General features: G+C 43.0%; 1 protein-coding gene across 3 annotated transcripts in view; it reads right to left on the bottom strand.

Annotated features, from left to right (window-relative positions):
• Positions 1-12,439: 12,439 nt before the first annotated feature.
• The window catches only part of CNST (consortin, connexin sorting protein), a 114,008-nt gene continuing 106,724 nt past the window's right edge, over positions 12,440-19,723 (bottom strand). For all 3 annotated transcript variants that reach the window (XM_028111552.2, XM_028111553.2, XM_028111554.2), the window contains exon 11: positions 12,440-15,063. In XM_028111552.2, coding sequence (XP_027967353.1) covers positions 14,858-15,063 — 206 coding nt within the window. In that variant the 3' untranslated portion in view covers positions 12,440-14,857. The remainder of the gene's footprint in view (positions 15,064-19,723) is intronic.

The raw sequence follows: 19,723 nt of genomic DNA, 5'->3' as shown, positions 1-19,723 counted from the left end.
CTTCAATTTCTTTCACGAGTATTTTATAGTTTTCTGAGTACAGATCCTTTGCCTCTTTGGTTAGATTTATTCCTAGGTATCTAATGGTTTTGGGTGCAATTGTAAATGGGATAGACTCCTTGATTTGTCTCTCTTCTGTCTTGTTGTTGGTGTATAGGAATGCCACTGATTTCTGTGCATTGATTTTATATCCTGCTACTTTACTGAATTCCTGTATGAGTTCTAGCAGTTTTGGGGTGGAGTCTTTTGGGTTTTCCACATACAGTATCATATCATCTGCAAAGAGTGAGAGTTTGACTTCCTCTTTGCCGATTTGGATGCCTTTGATTTCTTTTTGTTGTCTAATTGCTGTGGCTAGGACTTCTAATACTATGTTGAATAGCAGTGGTGAGAGTGGACATCCCTGCCGCGTTCCTGACCTTAGGGGAAAAGCTCTCAGCCTTTCCCCATTGAGAATGATATTCGCTGTAGGTTTTTCATAGATGGCTTTTATGATATTGAGGTATGTACCCTCTATCCCTATACTCTGAAGAGTTTCGATCAAGAAAGGATGCTGTACTTTGTCAAATGCTTTTTCTGCATCTATTGAGAGGATCATATGATTCTTGTTCTTTCTTTTGTTAATGTATTGTATCACGTTGATTGATTTGCGGATGTTGAACCAGCCTTGCAGCCCAGGGATAAATCCCACTTGGTCGTGGTGAATAATCCTTTAATGTACTGTTGGATCCTATTGGCTAGTAATTTTTTCTTTTTAAAAAATATTTTATTTGGGGGCACCTGGGTGGCTCAGTCCTTAAGCGTCTGCCTTCGGCTCAGGTCATGATCTCAGTGTCCTGGGATCAAGACCCGCATCGGGCTCCCTGCTCGGCGGGAAGCCTGCCTCCCTTCTCCCACTCCCCCTGCTTGTGTTCCCTCTTCCGCTGTGTCTCTCTCTGTTAAATAAAAAATAAAATCTTTAAAAATATTTTATTTGTCAGAGAGAGAGAGCACAAGCAGGGGGAGCGGCAGGCAGAGGGAGAAGCGGGCTCCCCAAGGAGCAAAAAGCTTGATGTGGGACTCGATCCTAGGACCTTGAGATTATGACCTGAGCCAGAGGCAGACGCTTAACCGCCGGAGCCACCCAGGCGCCCCCTCAGTTTATTCTTGTGCTGTTTTAGACCCTTATTGACCAATGGCGTGGTCCTCTGGCTTTATGGGAGCAGGCGGAATCTGAAGGACAATGTTCCTGCAGGAGTAAGATTGCAGCCAAACCACACACTCCCAAACAGCATCAGCCCAAGGGCTGGAAGGAGAAAACAAGGGGTATAGGACTTTTGAACATGTGGTCCAGATCGCAGCGTCCTGGGGAGGCAAAGAGGGAGAACCTGGGGCTTCCTGAAACGGGTGCTTGAAGCCGTATCTGAAGGAGGGGAAGGGTGCCTCTCTCTCCTACCCTGCACTTTGTTTTTCCAGACTCACCAAGGGATTTTTAAAAACAAAACTCTCTTTAATGTAAACGCTAGAGTTTGCCCTGCTTGGTTCTGATTGGCGGGAGGGTGCGGTGGCGCAAGTCCTGATTGGTGGAGATGGGAGCGCCTGGCGCTGATTGGCAGGGACCCCTTCCGTGGCAACCAGGCTCTTCCCGGCCTCTGGGTGAGAATGCTCGGAGCCTGTTCCCAGCCTGTCCCCAGCTTCTCCCCAGCTTCCCATCCCTCCAGCGCCGGGTCCACCTTGGAAGCTGTGGAGGTGCCAGTCCCTCCCCGCCCCAGAGGGCATCTGCCGCCGTGTCAACCCCCCACCCCCACCCCCGGGTTCCTTCACGTAAGGAAGGCCGGCTCGAAGACACCTGTACCAGTTCAAGGACAAGAGCCCAGCTCACCCCCAGTGATTAGCCACAGTCACCCAAGGCGGCTCAGTGACCGCAGGAAAGATGGCCAGCATTAAGATGGCCCGTCAATAGTTCTGTTGACAACTCATTAGAACATATGAAAAAGAATGCGCATCACTCTTCATCACCATCTCCAGATTTTAGAAACGTTGCCAAGGAGGGCAAAAAACCCACTCTCCAGTGCCTGGCTTCCCATTGGCTTAACTGGCTTTTAGGAAATGAGCAGTCGTTGTTGAAGACAGGCTCTGTGCCCTTCCAGCCCCAACTCCCAGACCCTCCTCCAGCCGGCCATGTGCTTTCGAGGGGTCTTTGGCTCATCTCGGAGTACCCGCGGAGAATTGTCTCTGAGCCTCCGGGGAAGAGAAGTGCAGGTGCTGGGTCGAGGGCTGTTTGCGATGTGAGCACTGTCCCTAGGAAGGCTTTTGCAGACAGATTTCCCTCATGTCCCCCAGACCCTGACCTCTCTCAGGCCTGTGTTTTGTGACTTTTGTACTGTTACCATTTCAGCATTTTCCATTAGCATTTACTGTTATTTAAATTATTGATCCTTGGGCGCCTGGGTGGCTCAGATGGTTAAGCGTCAGCCTTCGGCTCAGGTCATGATCCCAGGATCCTGGAATCGAGTCCCTCAAGAGGCTCCCTGCTCCTTGGGAGCCTACTTCTCCCTCTGCTTCTCTCTTTCTCTCCCTCTCTCCCTCTGTCTTTCATGAATAAATAAATAAAATCTTTAAAAATAAATAAATAAATTATTGATCCTTGGGCCCCTGCGTGGCTCAGTTGGTTAAGGGTCCTGGGATCGAGTCCCACGTCAGGCTCCCTGTTCAGTGGGGAGTCTGCTTCTCTCCCTGACCTCCCCCCGACTTGTTCTCTCAATTTCTCTCGATCTCTCACTCAAATAAATAAAATTTTTTTAATTAAAAAAATAAATTATTGATCCTTTAAGTGTTCATACCTTGCTAGACTGAGTAGTAACTAGCTAAATGGCCGGGGCGGGGCGGGATTTACACACACACACACACACACACACACAGGCACTCATCAATATGTGTGATTTCTAAAAATCTATTATCTTTTATTGCTTTCCCCTTTATTCTTACTTGCTTTTGCCTCTGACAAATCCAGGATGCTTTGCAGACGTGTAGGCATACGTGACATTTTCTGTGGCCTATATTAAAATCTGCAGTGGCCAGGGAGCTGGGGAGGGTACTTCCCAGGGCACAGAAAAGCTCACTCTGCACAAGGAGCTTGACATCTGTGCACACGGGCTGTGTCTCTACAGGGACCAGACTAGTCTGCTCCCTGACCCTTCTCTTCCTGCCCTTTTGCCAATTTATCATTCTGCACAGAAGGGAAGAGACCAGATGGATTCTGGCCAGAGCTAATACTAATGCACTTCTATTTATGAGTAATCATTTTTAACAGAAAATGGGGTTTGCTGTCCTGAAGGGAAGGTCAGATAGAGAAGGCTCGTCATGAGAAGCTGGTCTCACCGAGGGAAAACAAGAAGGCAGAGGGGCTGACAGTCATTGGTGCAAAGCAGGGGAACTGAAAGCTAAGCCTAGGAATATACCAAATTGAAAAGCCATCTTTTTTCACAAGGGGAGGAGATGAATAATTTAGTTTCGGCTAAGTACAGCCAGCAATCTTATATCTGGAACAGGGCCTGAATAAAATCAAGATGACCCAAGAGCTAAAACAAAATGGATATCACCAGCCATCTCTCCTCTCTGAAAAGCAGCAGTAAAAAACGCCATTCTGTAAGTGTGGGTGACTGAGTGTGATGGGCACTTAAGGACAAACATCACACAAAGCCACACTTGGACAATTTGTCACTTCGGGAGGAAATGCTAAATTAGTTTTTTGCATCACATTCTAAGCTCGGCTTAAATTCTCACTTTTGTAAAGATTAAAAAGGGTTAAAATCCTACAGACGCAGGGTTTGAAGCACCACAAATGCCACCAAGTTCTGGCCATTCGCTGCCCCTTTGCAGACACATTGATCTCACAGTTGTGCTGATGCCATGTTTTCGGTTTACAGACCCACAACATGGCAGATGCTTTGGGAATCCACAAAGGGCAGCTGAGAGATGCTCCCCAGAGCTCCTTGGGTCTAATCCCCTCACTTCTCTTGCCCTAATGATCCTCTCCCCCCGGTTGTTGGCATTGGTATCACACTGTGGTCCTGATAGGATTGACAGATTTAGCAAGAAAAATATAAGGTGCCCGGTTAAATTTGAATTTCAGATAAACAAGTCCTTTTTCAGTAGGTCTCATGCAATAACCGGGCATGCTGTATTTCATCTGGCACCCATAGGCACCGAGTGTATACATGGGGTCTGTCAGGGAAGCGCTCTGCCTTCCTACCGGGCTCCCCCAGGGTCCCTCAGCAAGCAGAGGATGGCTAACCACTAGATGTCCCAGGGTAGAGGCCTTGCAGAAATGGAGTAAAAAAGAGCAAAGGGAGGATGCAGTTGCAATCCCAGGAAAAACGCCCTGTAGATATTCCCAACTTCTTGTTTATTTTATTTTTTTTAAGATTTTATTTATTTGACAGAGAGAGAGACAGAGAGAGAGAAGGAACACAAGCAGGGGGAGTGGGAGAGGGAGAAGCAGGCTTCCCTGCGGAGCAGGGAGCCCGACGTGGGGCTCGATCCCAGGACCCTGGGATCATGACTGAGCCACCCAGGCACCCCCCAACTTCTTATTTAGAAGTAGAAACTCTTTCCTTCGCTCTGCTGATCTTGACACTAAGGAAGTCACTGAAGCTGCTTGGATTCCAGCTTCATTTCTGACACCAGAGAGCAAATGAGTCAGTGTTGACACAGCCAGGTAATGCTCACGCACAAGATCTGTTGCGAAGCTGGTCTCTCTGGATTCGCAGGGCATAGACCAATTTTCGGTCACTTCTTTTAAGGAGCACTTGTGATAAAGGATAGTCCCCAGAGCCAGGCCCTCTGGACCTGGAATGTGTGCAGGGTAGGTCTTAGAGACTCTCTACCGTAGAGGCTGTGCTATTTGTGGGACTCGAGCCTGAGCCTTGGCATTGGCATTGGCATGGATCCCCGATGCCTGGTGGACTTCTGCTCCTTCCCATTGCCAGGACTGGACATAGGCTCTGTACCCCAAATTCAAATGATCTATTTGGGGCAGATACCATTTACTAGAACTCCTGATTCTATGTTGTTTTGGAGACTAAACACTCTCCAAAGAACTCATTCCTGTCCAGTTCATGATCCTCCCTTATGTTCAGGTTCTCAGAAAAGCAACAGGCTAGGGCACCATTCCCCCAGTCCAATCAACTGTGGCCAGGGCTGTAGGGTGACGAAACACAAAACACAGCAACTTGTTGAGAAGGAACCACCTGTGGTGGCCTTTTCTTCAAGAGGAGCTTTGGGTAGAGTGGGAGCTTCCAAGTCTACGGATCCATTTGTATATTCCACCTCTTACTTCCATGATCAGCTTCAAAGGACCCCTATCCAACCTCATCCAACTTTTGCAACCCAACAAATACAGACATCCACGTTGTCTTTTCTCAGTAATGGAAAACAGAATGTTTTGTACATTTTAAAGTTTGATGTTATTTTAGAAATTACATAGGTAAGGAAACTAATGTCCAGGCTGAACATCCAGTTACTGTGATCTTATTTATCATCGAGATTCCAACTCTAGTCACCACCTCCCTTCTTTGGCTCGTCTGTACCACCAAACAATCCTGTATCCCGAGGCTCTTCTCCAGGGTTGACCAAACTACTCTTCCTATCCCAGCAATTTAGTTTTTCCAATGGAGAAAAAAAATCTAAATGGGAAAAAAAGCAAATTGCCTGTATTTACAGTCACTTTTGGACCAAGTTCCTATCCACACCAAAAGTGTAGGCAAGGACATTTTTCTTCTTTGTTTAGTTTATATGGATCCTGTCAACCCCTAATCTTGTACTCGGAAAATAAGAACCAGGGGATGTCGTCATTCCAATGAATGATGTGAGCCTTCTCTGCTCCCTGAGTGCATATCTCCTTCCTGACCCTTGATCCAAGGCAATTAAGAAAAACAATAAAATCACAAAACCTCACTTTTGATCAATGCATTTCGGCCAGAGGCAGGGAGAGCGGGTTGTCCTTACAGAATATCTATAATTAGATTGGGTTTGGAACTTGGACTGCTGCACTGAGTAGAGAAAAAGCATAGTTTTAAATCACCATCTCAAAACTTCCAAAGGACCTAGAGGGATCTAAAAGCTCTGAACAGAATTGGGAGTGAAATCAAGGCATTTTGAACTAGTGACCTTATTGGAACACCTTATAAGCAGGCACACGAGTAGTTAAGTCTTGCACAAATTGGAGGTCATCATTTCTCTGTAGCCCAATGAAGTAACAGCAGTGAAAGAGAATAAAGTATTCAGATAGACAGTACAGATTCCCTTGCCCCTCATAACACCTCGAGATGACATGAAGCTACAAATTGGAATTTTAAAAAATTAACTTTATTGAGGTATAATTTATGTACATAACTGTATCTATGTAAATTGTATAACCCAATGCATTTGGAAAGATGTATATACCCATGAACTTATTTTTTTTAAAGATTTTATTTATTTGACAGAGAGAGACAGCGAGAGAAGGAACACAAGCAGGGGGAGTGGGAGAGGGAGAAGCAGGCTTCCCGCGGAGCAGAGAGCCCAACGTGGGGCTTGATCCCAGAACCCTGGGACCACGACCTGAGCCGAAGGCAGACACTTAACGACTGAGCCACCCAGGCGCCCCTATACCCATGAACTTATGACCACAATCAAGTTATGGAACAGTTGCATCAATCCTAAAAGTTGCTCTGTGACCCCTGCAGTCCATCCTTCTGCCCTTCAGTGAACCACTGATCTGTTTCTGTCACCATGGATTAATTGGCATTTTCTAAAATTTTATATGAATGGAAACATATGATATGGACTCTCTTGTCGCTGGCTTCTTTCACTCAGAATAATTATTTTGAGATTAATCCATATTGCTTGTATATTTAACAAGTTTGTGCTTTTTATTGCTGACTGGTATTCTATTAGTGATGGGCACTAGGGTGTTCTCACTTATTGGCTATTATAGATAAAGTTGCCATGAACATATATGTAAAAGTTTTTGTGTGAACACCTTTTCATTTCTCTTAAGCAAGAAGCCACGTGTGGAATTGCTGGAATCGCATGACCAGGAGAGGCGTACTTATAAGAAACTGCCAAGCTGTGTTCCAAAGTGGTTGTACTATTCCATATTCCCACTAGCTGTGTGTGAGAATTTGGTTGCTCCACATCCTTACCAACACTTTACAGTCTCCGGCTCCTTGTAGCTTAAATTTTTCTTTCTTTCTTTCTTTCTTTTTTTAAGATTTATTTATTTACTTGAGAGAGAGAGAGAGCATGGGGCGGGGGCAGAGGGAGAGGGAGAAACTCAAGCAGACTCTGTGCTGAGCGTGGAGCCTGACACGGGGCTCGATCTCATGACCCTGAGATCATGACCTGAACCAAGAGTCAGATGCTTAACGGACTGAGCCACCCAGGTGCCTCATTTTTTGTGTAACTTAAAATTTGCCTTGGGGCGCCTGGGTGGCTCAGTTGGTTAAGTGTTTGCCTTCAGCTCAGGTCATGATTGAGCTCCCTGCTCAGCGGGGAGTCTGCTTTTCCCTCTGCCTTTCCCCCTGGCTTATGTACTCTCTTGCGCTTACTCTCTTTCTCTCTCAAATAAATAAAATCTTTTTTTAAAATTTGCCATTTTAACTATCTTTAGGTGTACAGTTCAGTGGCATTAAATGCATTATGGTGTTGTACAACCATCACCATTACTATCTACTTTCAAAACTTTTTCAGCACCCAAACAGAAACACTAACAATTAAGCAATAACTCCATTTCCCCTTCCCTCAGCCCCTGGTAACCACGTTCTACTTCCTGTCTACTTCCTTGCCTACTCTCCACACTTCATATAAGTGGAATCACACAATATTTGCTCATGTCTGGCTTATTTCTCATGACGTAGTGCTGTTCAGGTTCATCCATGTTGTGGTATGTATCATTTCATTGATCTTACTGTGCTTTTGATTTGCATTTCCCTAATGATCAAGGATATTGAGCATCTTTTCACGTGTTTATTGGCCACTTATATATCTTCTTTAGAAAAACGTGTATTCAAGCTCTTTGCTCATTTTTCATTGGATTTTTTTTGTTGAATTGTGTAAGTTCTGTATAGATTCTGGATATTAAACCCTTACCAGATATTTGATCTGCAAGTATTTTCACCCATTCTATAGCTTGTCTTTTCATTTTCTCCATAATTTCCTTTGATGAACAAAATCTTAAAGTTTTTGTGAAGTCAAACTTATCTGTCTTTTGTTGCTTGTGCTTTTGGTGTTATATCTAAGAATCGGTGTCATATCTAAGAATCCATTCCCAAATCCATAGTCATTTTTTTTAAAGATTATTTATTTGAGAGAGAGAGAATGAGAGACAGAGAGCATGAGAGGGAAGAGGGTCAGAGGGAGAAGCAGACCCCCAGCTGAGCAGGGAGCCTGATGTGGTACTCAATCCCGGGACTCCAGGATCATGACCTGAGCCGAAGGCAGTCGCTTAACCGACTGAGCCACCCAGGCGCCCTCAATTTGCATTTTCTCGATGACTAATGATATTCAACATCTTTTCGTGTGCCCATTGGTGTATTTTCTTTTGTAAAGGGTGTCCAAAGATTTTTAACTGGATTGTTTGTCATAATATTGAGTTGTATGATCTTCACATATTCTAAATACAAGGCCTTTATCAGTAAAGGTATTGTGAATATTTTTTCTGCTCCTCAGCTTGCTTTTTCATTTTCCTAACTATGTAATTCAAAAGTACAAGTTTTTATTTACTTATTTATTAATTAAAAACTATATTTTAAGTAATCTCTATACCCAACATGGGGCTCAAACTCACAACCCTGAGATCAAGAGCCGCATGCTCTACCATCTAAGCCAGCCAGGTGCCCCCCAAAAGTACGAGTTTTTAAAGTTCAGTTATAAATTGTTTTTCTTTTATGGTCTGTATATTTCATGTTCTAAGAAACCTTTGCGGGGCGCCTGGGTGGCTCAGTCGTTAAGCGTCTGCCTTCAGCTCAGGTCATGATCCCAGGGTCCTGGGATCGAGCCCCGCATCGGGCTCCCTGCTCCGCGGGGAAGCCTGCTTCTCCCTCTCCCACTCCCCCTGCTGTGTTCCCTCTCTCGCTGTCACTCTGTCAAATAAATAAAATCTTTAAAAAAAAAAAAAGAAACCTTTGCTTACCCAAAGTTTGCAAAGATTTTCTCGTTTTCTTTTAGAAGTTTTATAGTTTTAGTGTTTGCATTTGGATCCATTTATTTCTAGTTAATTTTTATGTGTGAGGTAAAGGTCTAAGTGTATTTTATTCCAAATGGGACATGCAGTTGTTCTAGCCTTAGGTGTTGAAGACTTTCCTTTGCCCCACTGAATTATCTTGGAGCCTTTGTAGAGGATCACTGGTGCCCGCACACGCAGATGCATGTCTGAACTGTCCTCACACCACACCATTTGGTTACTGTGCCACTCCATTTCAAAATCAAGAAGTACATGTCTTGCCATTTTGTTCTCATGGTTTCATTGGCTATCTTCTTTTTCTTTTTTTTTTTAAGATTTATTTATTTATTTGAAAGTGAGAGAGAGAACTCGAGGGATAAGGGCAAAGGGAGAGGGAGAGAATCTCAGGCAGACTCTTAGGTGAGCACAGAGCGCAGAGCCCATCATGGGGCCTGATCTCATGACCGTGAGATCATGACCTGAGCCGAAACCAAGAGTCCGACGTTCAATCGACTGCGCCACCCAGGCGCCCCTCATTGGCTATCTTCTAAGTCACCTGCATCTCTGCATGAATTTTAAAATTGTCCTGTCCACTTATAGACACTGCTGGGACTTTGAGGTGATGTCAGGTCTGCGGATAGATCTGGGGGGAACTGACATCTTCATGATATGGGGTCTTCTACTCCACAAGCAGATTGTATTTCCTCACTTATTTAGGTCTCCTTCTTTCAGCAATGGTTTATAGTTTCCTTTGCACAGGTTTTGCACATATTTTGTTAAATTTGAGAGTCTTTCGTGTTTTGGGTGCTATTGTGAATGAAGTGAATTTTGATTCTTTTATTCGTGATTTTTAATTTCATGTTCCAATGGTTCATTGCTGGTACCCAGAAATACTACTGACTTTTTTGTATATTGACCTTGCATCCTATGACTTCGTTATACTCACGTATTCTAATAGCATTCTACAGATTCCTTAGGGTTTTCTTGATAAACAATCATGTCATTGGCAAAAAGTCTTATTTTGTCCTTTTTAGTCGGTATGCCTTTTATTTCTTGCCTTGTCATAGTAGGTTATCCTGTACAACACTGGACAGAAGTGGTCAGAATGAACATTTTTGCCTTGTTGTGGACCTGAGGAAGAAAAGCATTTGTCTTTTTCAACTAGGTATTTGATATTAGCTGTGGGTTTTTCAGAAATGCCCTTGATCAAGTTAAGGAAGTCCTAGTTTGCTCAGAGTTTTTATCATGAATGGTATATGAATCACATGCATTTATTGGTATAGTAGTATGGTTTTCGTTAAAATGGTGAATTATATTGAGTAATTTTTTAATGTGAAAACAACATCGTACTCCCGGGATTAATCTCAATTGGCCGTGATGCTGTATTACCTCTTGTGTATATTGTTAGATTGGATCAACTAGTATTTGTTAGGGATTTTGTGTCTAAGTTCACGAATGATACTGGTCTTTAGCTATCTTATTGTCTAGTCTGGTTTTGGTCTCGGAGTAATCTCGTCCCATGAAACACTCTCCTTTTTGAGGTGTTTTGTAGGATGGATATGATTTCTCACTTAAATGATTGATAGATTTTACTGAGGAAGCTTCTGGACCTGCAGTTTTGTGAGGTTTTCACTTGTGCTATTCAGGCTTTCAGTTTTGAAGAAGGTTCTTAGGGAGAAGCTTTCTACTGCTGGAAAGCCCACTGGCTACTAATGCCACAAACACTAACTAGAAGTGAAAAGTAGTAATTACCAGAACTTAGGTTGTGAGAAAAGATTCCTGTCTATCATGCTGCTATGCAGGAAGCCTAGATAGAATTTTACTTTAAAAAAATAAAATTTTTATTCTATTTTATTTTTAAAGATTTTATTTATTTATTTGAGAGAGAGAGAGAGAGGACAAGTGATGGGGAAAGGGAGAGAGAGAGACAGAGTGAGAGGCAGACTCCCCGCTGAGCAAGGAGCCCGATGCGGGACTCGATCCCAGGACCCGGGATTATGACCTGAGCCAAAGGCAGATGCTTAACCAACTGAGCCACCCAAGAGCCCCTAGAATTTTACTTTTGTTCTTTACAGTGCATGACACCTGGTAGGAGAGAATGAACTCAATTTTCTACTCCCATGGGTAGCATGACCCTCAATTTCTTCATTTTGATTCCTCCTTCACAAATGCATGTATCTCACCAGACACTAACTTCTTTAAGCTGCTATGATTTCTTGTTCCTGGAGCTCCAGCACCCAGCTCTAGGCACACAGCAGGCACACACGTTTGTCAAGGTGCAAGACAGTGGCAGACTGCTCGTGGTTCTGCCCTGATCTTAGAGCAACAGGCAAAAAGTTGAGTTTAGCAGTTACTCCCATTAGAACCAGGGAGAAGAGATGCCTTTTCTCTCAGCACCCTAAACTCAGAGAGAGTTAAACTGTCGTAGAATCCTTCAGGACATTTTTAATTTACCCTAGTTTTTACAGGGCTAGTGCATGAGGCTCGATAAATGTCGATCTTTATTGAGAGGTTGTTAAAACAGCAGATGGCACTAGAATTTGCACTGTCAACCGATCAATGAGATCGCTCTCATTCTTTTCGAGGGTGGAGATAATGTGACAGGATGGAAAGCAGACAGGATTGGGGAGATACAAACCTGCACTGAGCGATGTGTGTTTCATGATGTAACCATCACATGAATACATGTGAAAATACTATATACACTGCACGGGGAAGTATACAAGGGTGCATTAATATTACTTAAACCCATAGAAATCCACAAATTAGGCAGGTCACATTAGTGGGAAGACAAAAATCAGTCTCTCCTTGAACTGGGCCAGCCTCTCAGCAAAGCGGGTTAACAGCCAAAGGATTTCTTTGTTCTTTCCCCACCTTCCCTCGTTGGCTTCTCAATTCCTACCCCCTCCGCACCGCTGCCCCAGCATGCCCCAATTCACACCTGTCCTTTCAAAACAGGGCCTGCTTTCAAATTTCAAATCCTCTCGGCATAATACACAGAGTCACTGCCCAGTGGATTTTGATTTTTAAATCCGAAGGTATGAGTTTTTAGAGTAAATTTCAGTTACTGTATCAGGCAGATAGGGGAGGGGTTTTAGAACCAGAAGAGCTTTCACGTAGGGACTTCTTAGACTTCCCAAAATAGACGGCCGTCTGCTTGTGGGGCCAGACCAACCTCTCAAAGCATTTCACACTGTCGCTTTAAAGCAATTTTTCTCAGCACCCCAGGGTTCAAATAAACTCTCTGAGACGCTGTGTTGGTGTCATTTTAAATTACAAGCTTTATCTGTTACCCTCAAATACAGTTCTTAGGGAAGATTAGTTACAAATAGTTGTCAGTACTTTCAAATGGCAGAAAAAATTACATTGTAGTAAAACTGGAATGAATTTTTTACGCGTGAGATAACAATTTTTTTTATCACCAGATGGAGTTATTCCAATTCATGCAATAAATGACTATTCCATTTTTTAAAGTTGCCCTAATTTTTCTAGTTGAGATTTCATGCTTATTTTAAGTCAAGATATCAATATGCTCCTGAGCTCACCTCACGCTCCCTGGGAAGCAATGAGAACACACACAGTTTGTCTGACACTCCCTGGGCCCCTGAGAACCCCATATTCTGTCTCAGTCCTTGTGCTCCAGTGTGAGATCTTCAGTTTCAGCAAATGTGACACTATGGTTTATTTAGGACTTCAATAGTGACCTAAAAGAGGTGAACAGGAGGGAAATTCTGATTTATCTTGACATAAAACTGGCAGAAATCCCCACCACCAAATTCCTGTAACTAGAAATCACGAGGGTTAAACAGAAGAGGTTTGTCTCTGATGGGGATGCCCCTCACAGCGGATTTGGGTAGAATATCTTTTCTAGAACCACGTGAGATAGTACCATCAACATTTTACATAGTTTACATACCATCTGAATACAAATTCTTAAAATTTATAATAGAACATTAAAATAATCCTCTAATAAAATCAGCCTTAAGTATAAGGAATCTAAATTTCACTCTCTTGTACACTTCTAAATAAATATCTTTGATCTATAATTATTGAAAATATTACAGTTTATGGTGACATGATAGAGACAAGTCAAACAGTATTATAAGTGAAAATAAAACATCAACTTAAAAATTAACAAACCTAAAAATACACTGAACCAAAATTATAGAAAATCAAAACACTAAGTACATAGCAATTAAATACATAGCATTGGGATAACCGAACGCATGCTCAACAACAGACTTCCAACTTATATAAAAAGCCCTTTAAAAGTCATATAATCTAAATAAATAGCAGAAACACACCAGGAGGTACTGTACCAGCCAGTAACAACTAGAAAGTAATTTCTCCCTTTTTCTTTCAAACGATCCTAACAAAAAACATGAAATAATGGTCACTTGCTAAAAAACTAGAATTCATGTGTTCTGTTTTTGTTAAAAGGCTGCCTATGCTATAAAAAGCCAAAGCAAGGCTTTCTAAATGTTAGACCACTGTACCTTAGAAAAGGAAATGCCACCAAACCGACAGATTGAAACAAAAATCACACACTTACCTATTTAAGATATGATTGATTGAATTTTCGCTGAACGGCCCCATAAGAGGTCTAAATCAAGCCCATGATGTGAATGCACATTCAAACAGCTGAATGTGTGATTTGTTAATACTGAATTATATATCGTGATTTAATTTCATTTGCCAAAGTAGGAGTTTATTTTACATAAGACCAGAATTAAAACATCTAGAGCAGGAACCAATATCTTCTTCATCTTTGTATTCTGGTTCTTAGATTCTCAGAACATACTAACAGGTGCTCACCTACTGAGAAGTGAGTCCAGCACTCAACATTCTTCAGGAAGCACTGAATCCATGATGAAGCTGGGTGCCTGAGACTTAGAGGGAGCTCTTTAGTTTTTCCTCTTTACCACTAGGCTTATGATTAATTTCTGGCTAGTTAATCAAATTAATTGTCACAGATCTATCACAGTGTCTGATTTCAGGGCCGAGATTTCTACCACTCATCTGTTCCACAGTTAAGCCTTCTATTTGTGCCCAAACATCTATAGTCAGGTTCAAATAAAGATCATCTTTGTTATTCTGGGTCGGGTATTTGCTTATGATAACCATCTAAAACAGACATGCATGCATGCGCGTGCATGCGCACACACACAATCATTTCACAGATGAAGAACAGAATCCAGAAATAATGTACAAAGCCTAAATTACACAGTTCCCAAGGTTAACTAAAAAAAGACAATGAAACCATAAGGTAACTCCTTTTGATTATACACAAACTTATTGCATGATGGCTGGAAGCAATGTCTTTGGACCAACAAATGTAAACCAAGTGTCCTTTAACCATTAGCTCGACAAGGCAGCTAAAAATGGTGGGGCTCCAACAATGCCCTTGAGATTCTGCTGGGCGTAGCTCGCTCCCCTAGGAAGTAGCACGGAGTGGGTGGATGTGCTCTCCAAAGACCATTCCTTCCATCCACAGTGCTCAGGGTTATTCTGAGAGCTCCTCTGGATTACCATTTCAAGCTGCCATTTCTGGAAGTCCAGGGCTCCTCGCTGGGGAGAGGGGATGCATGTTACAGAACTCTGAAAATAAAAGCCGTTTAGAAAGGTTCACTCTTTGATTCTCACTGCCAGCATGCCTGTGCCTCTTGAGTGCTGCTAGGAGAGGTAGACCCAGTGTTTCAGTTCCGCCATTCCCTGCAGTAACTTAGTGTAATAGAAGTCCATGTTGTCCGCAAAGTCTGTACAAACGGGCGACTCCATGTCACCAAAAGTACAGTACAATGCAGTTCCTCCAACACTCAGGAAAACCGTTGCTATGCACAGCAAGACCAGTAAAATACAGGAACCACTTCCAACTTCATCTGCAAACATGAGAACAGAGTAAGGTTAAATTGGTGCAAAATGGAAATCCCAGTGTCTGCTGTCTTCTCGCTGGTCACAGTAAGTAGACATTTCTAGTTAACCTGAGTCCTCCAGGGGCTGGAGTCACTGACAGAAAGCTAGTGCACGTGAGGACTGCACGGGACCCACCTGATAGTTACCACAGACACACGCCTGTCAGGCAGCACACACACCTGTCAGTCACCACAGACACACACCTGTCAGTCACCACAGACACATACCTGTCAGTCAGCACACACACCTGTCAGTCTCCACAGACACACACCTGTCTCCACAGACACACACCTGTCAGTCACCACATACACTGTCAGTCACCACACACATACACCTATCAGTCACTACAGACACACACTTGTCAGTCTCCACAGACACATACCTGTCAGTCAGCACACACACCTGTCAGTCACCACACACACACCTATCAGTCAGCACACACACCTGTCAGTCTCCACACACACCTGTCTCCACAGACACACACCTGTCAGTCACGACACACACCTGTCAGTGTCCAGACACACACCTGTCAGTCACCACAGACATACATCTGTCAGTCACCAGAGACATACACCTGTCAGTCACCACACACACCTGTCAGTCACCACAGACATACACCTGTCAGTCACCAGACACAACACACCTGTCAGTCACCACAGACACACACCGGCTAGTCACCACAGACAAACACCTGTTAGTCACCACAGACAAACACCTGTTAGTCACCACAGACACATACATCTGTGGAGCCTGTCAATGCTAAAATGAAAACTAGCTCATTTATACAACGAATATAATCACTTCCATTAAAAAAGAAAAGAAGGGCAGTACTTCTCTGATGTGCTCAGAGCCTTATTTTAGGGTACAAATTACAATCTCAATATTACAGTATCTTTGGAGTTCACATCATGAGCTCACCTTAAAGCAAGGTCAATTTGATATTAAACAATAAAAAATTGTCTTTGGGTGGGATCACTTTTGCATCTCACTCAATTTTACTCGTTTTTTTTTTTTTTTTATTTGAGAGAGAGAGAATGAGAGACAGAGAGCATGAGAGGGAAGAGGGTCAGAGGGAGAAGCAGACTCCCTGCTGAGCAGGGAGCCAGATGCGGGACTTGATCCCAGGACTCCAGGACCATGACCTGAGCTGAAGGCAGTTGCTTAACCAACTGAGCCACCCAGGTGCCCCTTGTTTTTTTTTTTTTTTAACTGTATTTATTTGAGAAAGAGAGAAAGCAAAGAGGGGGAGTGGCAAGCAGAGGGAGAAGCAGACTCCCCACTGAGCAAGGAGCCTGATGTGGGACTCGATCCCAGGACCCTGGGATCATGACCTGAGCTGAAGGCAGACACTTAACCCACTGAGCCACCCAGGTGCCATTACTCAATTTTACTCTTACCATTTAGTGAAACAGTGATGTTCTAGCTAGTACAGTGATTTCTTTTTATTTTGCTTAAAAACAAGCAGGACTGTTTTTAATAAAAATGTATCAGTCTCTCTATATTTAGAAAATAGCTATACGACGAACCATGAGAGACAATGGACTCTGAAAAACAAACTGAGGGTTCTAGAAGGGAGGGGGGTGGGGGGATGGGTTAGCCTGGTGATGGGTATTAAAGAGGGCATGTTCTGTGTGGAGCACTGGGTGTTATGCACAAACAATGAATCATGGAACACTACATCAAAAGCTAATGATGTAATGTATGGTGATTAACATAACAATAAAAATAATTTAAAAATTAGTATGTAAAAAAAAAGAAAATAGCTATTCTTTGGTTGGAAAGCCTTAATGATCATTCATAATTTAAAAATTTTTAAATTTGGAAAAAGACTGAAAAGTTTTATGATCAGCATGATAAGAAAGTACCAGAACCTTCTTGGAAGGTGATCTGGCAGTATCTATTAAAACTTTAAATTAATTTATCCTCCTGGGCACCTGGGTGGCTCAGTTGTTAAGCATCTGCCTTCAACTCAGGGTCATGATCCCACGGTCCTGGGACTGAACCCCACATCAGGCTCCCTGCTCAGCGAGAAGCCTGCTTCTCTCTCTCCACTCCCCCTATTTGTGTTCCCTCTCTTGCTGTGTCTCTGTCAAATAAATAAAATCTTTAAAAAAAAAAAATTATCCTCCTGACTGGGACATGTTTGAGGACGAGGGAGTGTGCGGGGACAAAGCTGAGACAACAGGTATAAGCCAGGACCGCCTCAGGGCAGCTGGACCCTATCACTTAGTCCAACAAATTCACTTCTGGGAATCAGCCTATAGATTAGCACATCACAAACTAGCATATTTACAGGCATGTTCACTTTGACAAAGTCTGTTAGAGCATAAAGTTGAGAATAACTCAGTTATTCCAATTATAATGGAACAGTTAAATAATCATGGGACATTCATATAATGAAATAACATGCAATTGTTTAACAGAATGAAGTAAGTTTAATATGTTCTCTCATAGGAAGACATCCAAGATCGATGGTTAAATGAAAAAGAAGTGACATAACAGTATAATGAACCCATTTGTGTTAAAACCAAAAACACGTATGTGTCAGTGTGTCTATACACATGTGCACACATATATACACAATGTGTCCTGAAAAGATGGTAAGAAACTTCAATTAGTACTTGGGGGAAACCCTCAAGGGAAGATCAGAAGACTTGACACTGTTTTACTTCATGACTGTGCGAGGTTTTTTTTCTTTTTTTTTTTAAGATTTTATTTATTTATTTTAGAGAGCGAGAGAAAAGAGATAAAAGAGAGCATGCACATGTGGTGGGGCAGAGGGAGAGAGAGAATCCCAAGCAGACTCCCTGCTGAATGCAGAGCCTAACATGGGGCTCCATCTCACAACCCAGAGATCGTGACCTGCTGAAACCAAGAGTTGGACTGCACCACTCAGGTGCCCCATTACTGCATGAGTTTTTTCATGATTAACATATATTACTTTTATGATAAAAAACCCCCACATTTTGTAAAACATAATATAAACAAAATAGACTTTTGGGGAAGATTTTACAGGATTACGTGAATATATTCTTCCTGTAAAAATTCAAACACAAAAACATCTAAGAATCTAAGGGACTCTTTTTCTCCTACTCAAGCATATTCCCCTCCCACCCCAGAGGCAAATACACTTTGGTGTGTATCCTTCCAGATCAAAGACACAGGTTTAAGGATTCTTACTGTTTTTTTTTTATTTGACAGAGAGAGACACAGTGAGAGAGGGAACACAAGCAGGTGGGGCGTGGGAGAGGGAGAAGCAGGCTTTCCACTGAGCAGGGAGCCCAATGTGGGGCTCGATCCCAGGACCCTGGGATCATGACCTGAGCCGAAGGCAGATGTTTAACCAACTGAGCCACCCAGGTGCCCCAGGATTCTTATATAAATAGGATTATGTAGGGGCACCTGGGTGGCTCAGTTGGTTAAACGTCTGCTTTCGGTTCAGGTCATGATCTCAGGGTCCTAGGATCAAGCGCCAAGTCAGTCTCCCTGCTCAGTGGGGAGTCTGCTTCTCCCTCTCTCTCACCCCCCTTCCGCTTGTGTGCATGCTTGCTCTCTAATAAATAAAATCTTTAAAAAAAACCTTAAAAAATAGGACTATGTAATTATACTTTCTATGATTTACAAATTTAGTTTAATAAATTTTAAGTCAATAGGTTTGATAATTTATATGCATCCATGCAAATATATTTTTCTACAAATGAATAAGTATAATATCATTACTGTAGTTCTTGGGGTTTTTTGGTTTTTGTTTTTTTGGTCAGTTCAGCTTTTTTCACCGTCTTTTCTGTTTTTTTTGGCATCATGCACTCCCATCCCCTCATCTATGTTAACCATCTAGTACATGTAGTTTTCCATGTTTTTCTTCATAATCCTATATTTCTATGTGAACATTCAATATGCTATTTAAAATAAACATTTGTCTTGTTTGTTTTATCGACAGGTGTTGAAACTGTTTAGAGCTTCGTGGCTAAACCAGGAGGCCTCGAGGCACAGGTGGCTGCCGAGCAGAAGCTAAGTGACTGGGCTAAGATGTGATGGCCACCAAGTACGTAGGAACATCATCTGTACATCCGGGGCTCCTCTTGGTAAGCAACGATTCAGTGCCATTCGTGCAGAGAACCAAGCACTCTGGAGAAGCCTGGGTGCAGAGGTAAAAGGAGGGATGGGAAGGGATCGTTTCCAAGGCTCCTTTATAACTGTAAATTGGAAGCTTTCTTCTGTAGAAATTTAGAGACCTCTACTGCTGTCACTTTATGTGCCTAGAAAGCACAGGTATGTTTACTCTGTTATTTTAGCAGTGCTGTTATTTTATAAACTTGAGAAGCCCCCTGAAAAGCTCTTGGCTGTATTTCTTCTCACCCTTATTGACCTAGGCCTCGGGTAGCCCTAGCAACCACCACACCCACACCCACACCCACACCCACACACATACAGGCCCAGGAGGGAGGGGTCAAAGGTGAGCAGCAGTGTTACAGCGCTGCGAGGCACTTTCTCCTGTAGAGTTATGACGAAATCACCGGAGGGGGGCGCCTGGGTGGCTCAGGTCATGATCTTGAGGTCCTGGGATGGAGCCCCTTGTTGGGCTCCCTGCTCAGCAGGGCGTCTGCTTCTCCCTCTGCCTGCTGC

Source organism: Eumetopias jubatus, unplaced genomic scaffold, assembly GCF_037043125.1.
Source record: "Eumetopias jubatus isolate StellerSeaLion01/CBP00866 unplaced genomic scaffold, mEumJub1_p1.0 scaffold_12, whole genome shotgun sequence".
NCBI classification, from domain to species: Eukaryota; Metazoa; Chordata; class Mammalia; order Carnivora; family Otariidae; genus Eumetopias; species Eumetopias jubatus.
The sequence above is the reverse complement of the archived record's forward strand: the minus strand, read 5'-3'. Positions and strand labels throughout refer to the sequence as shown.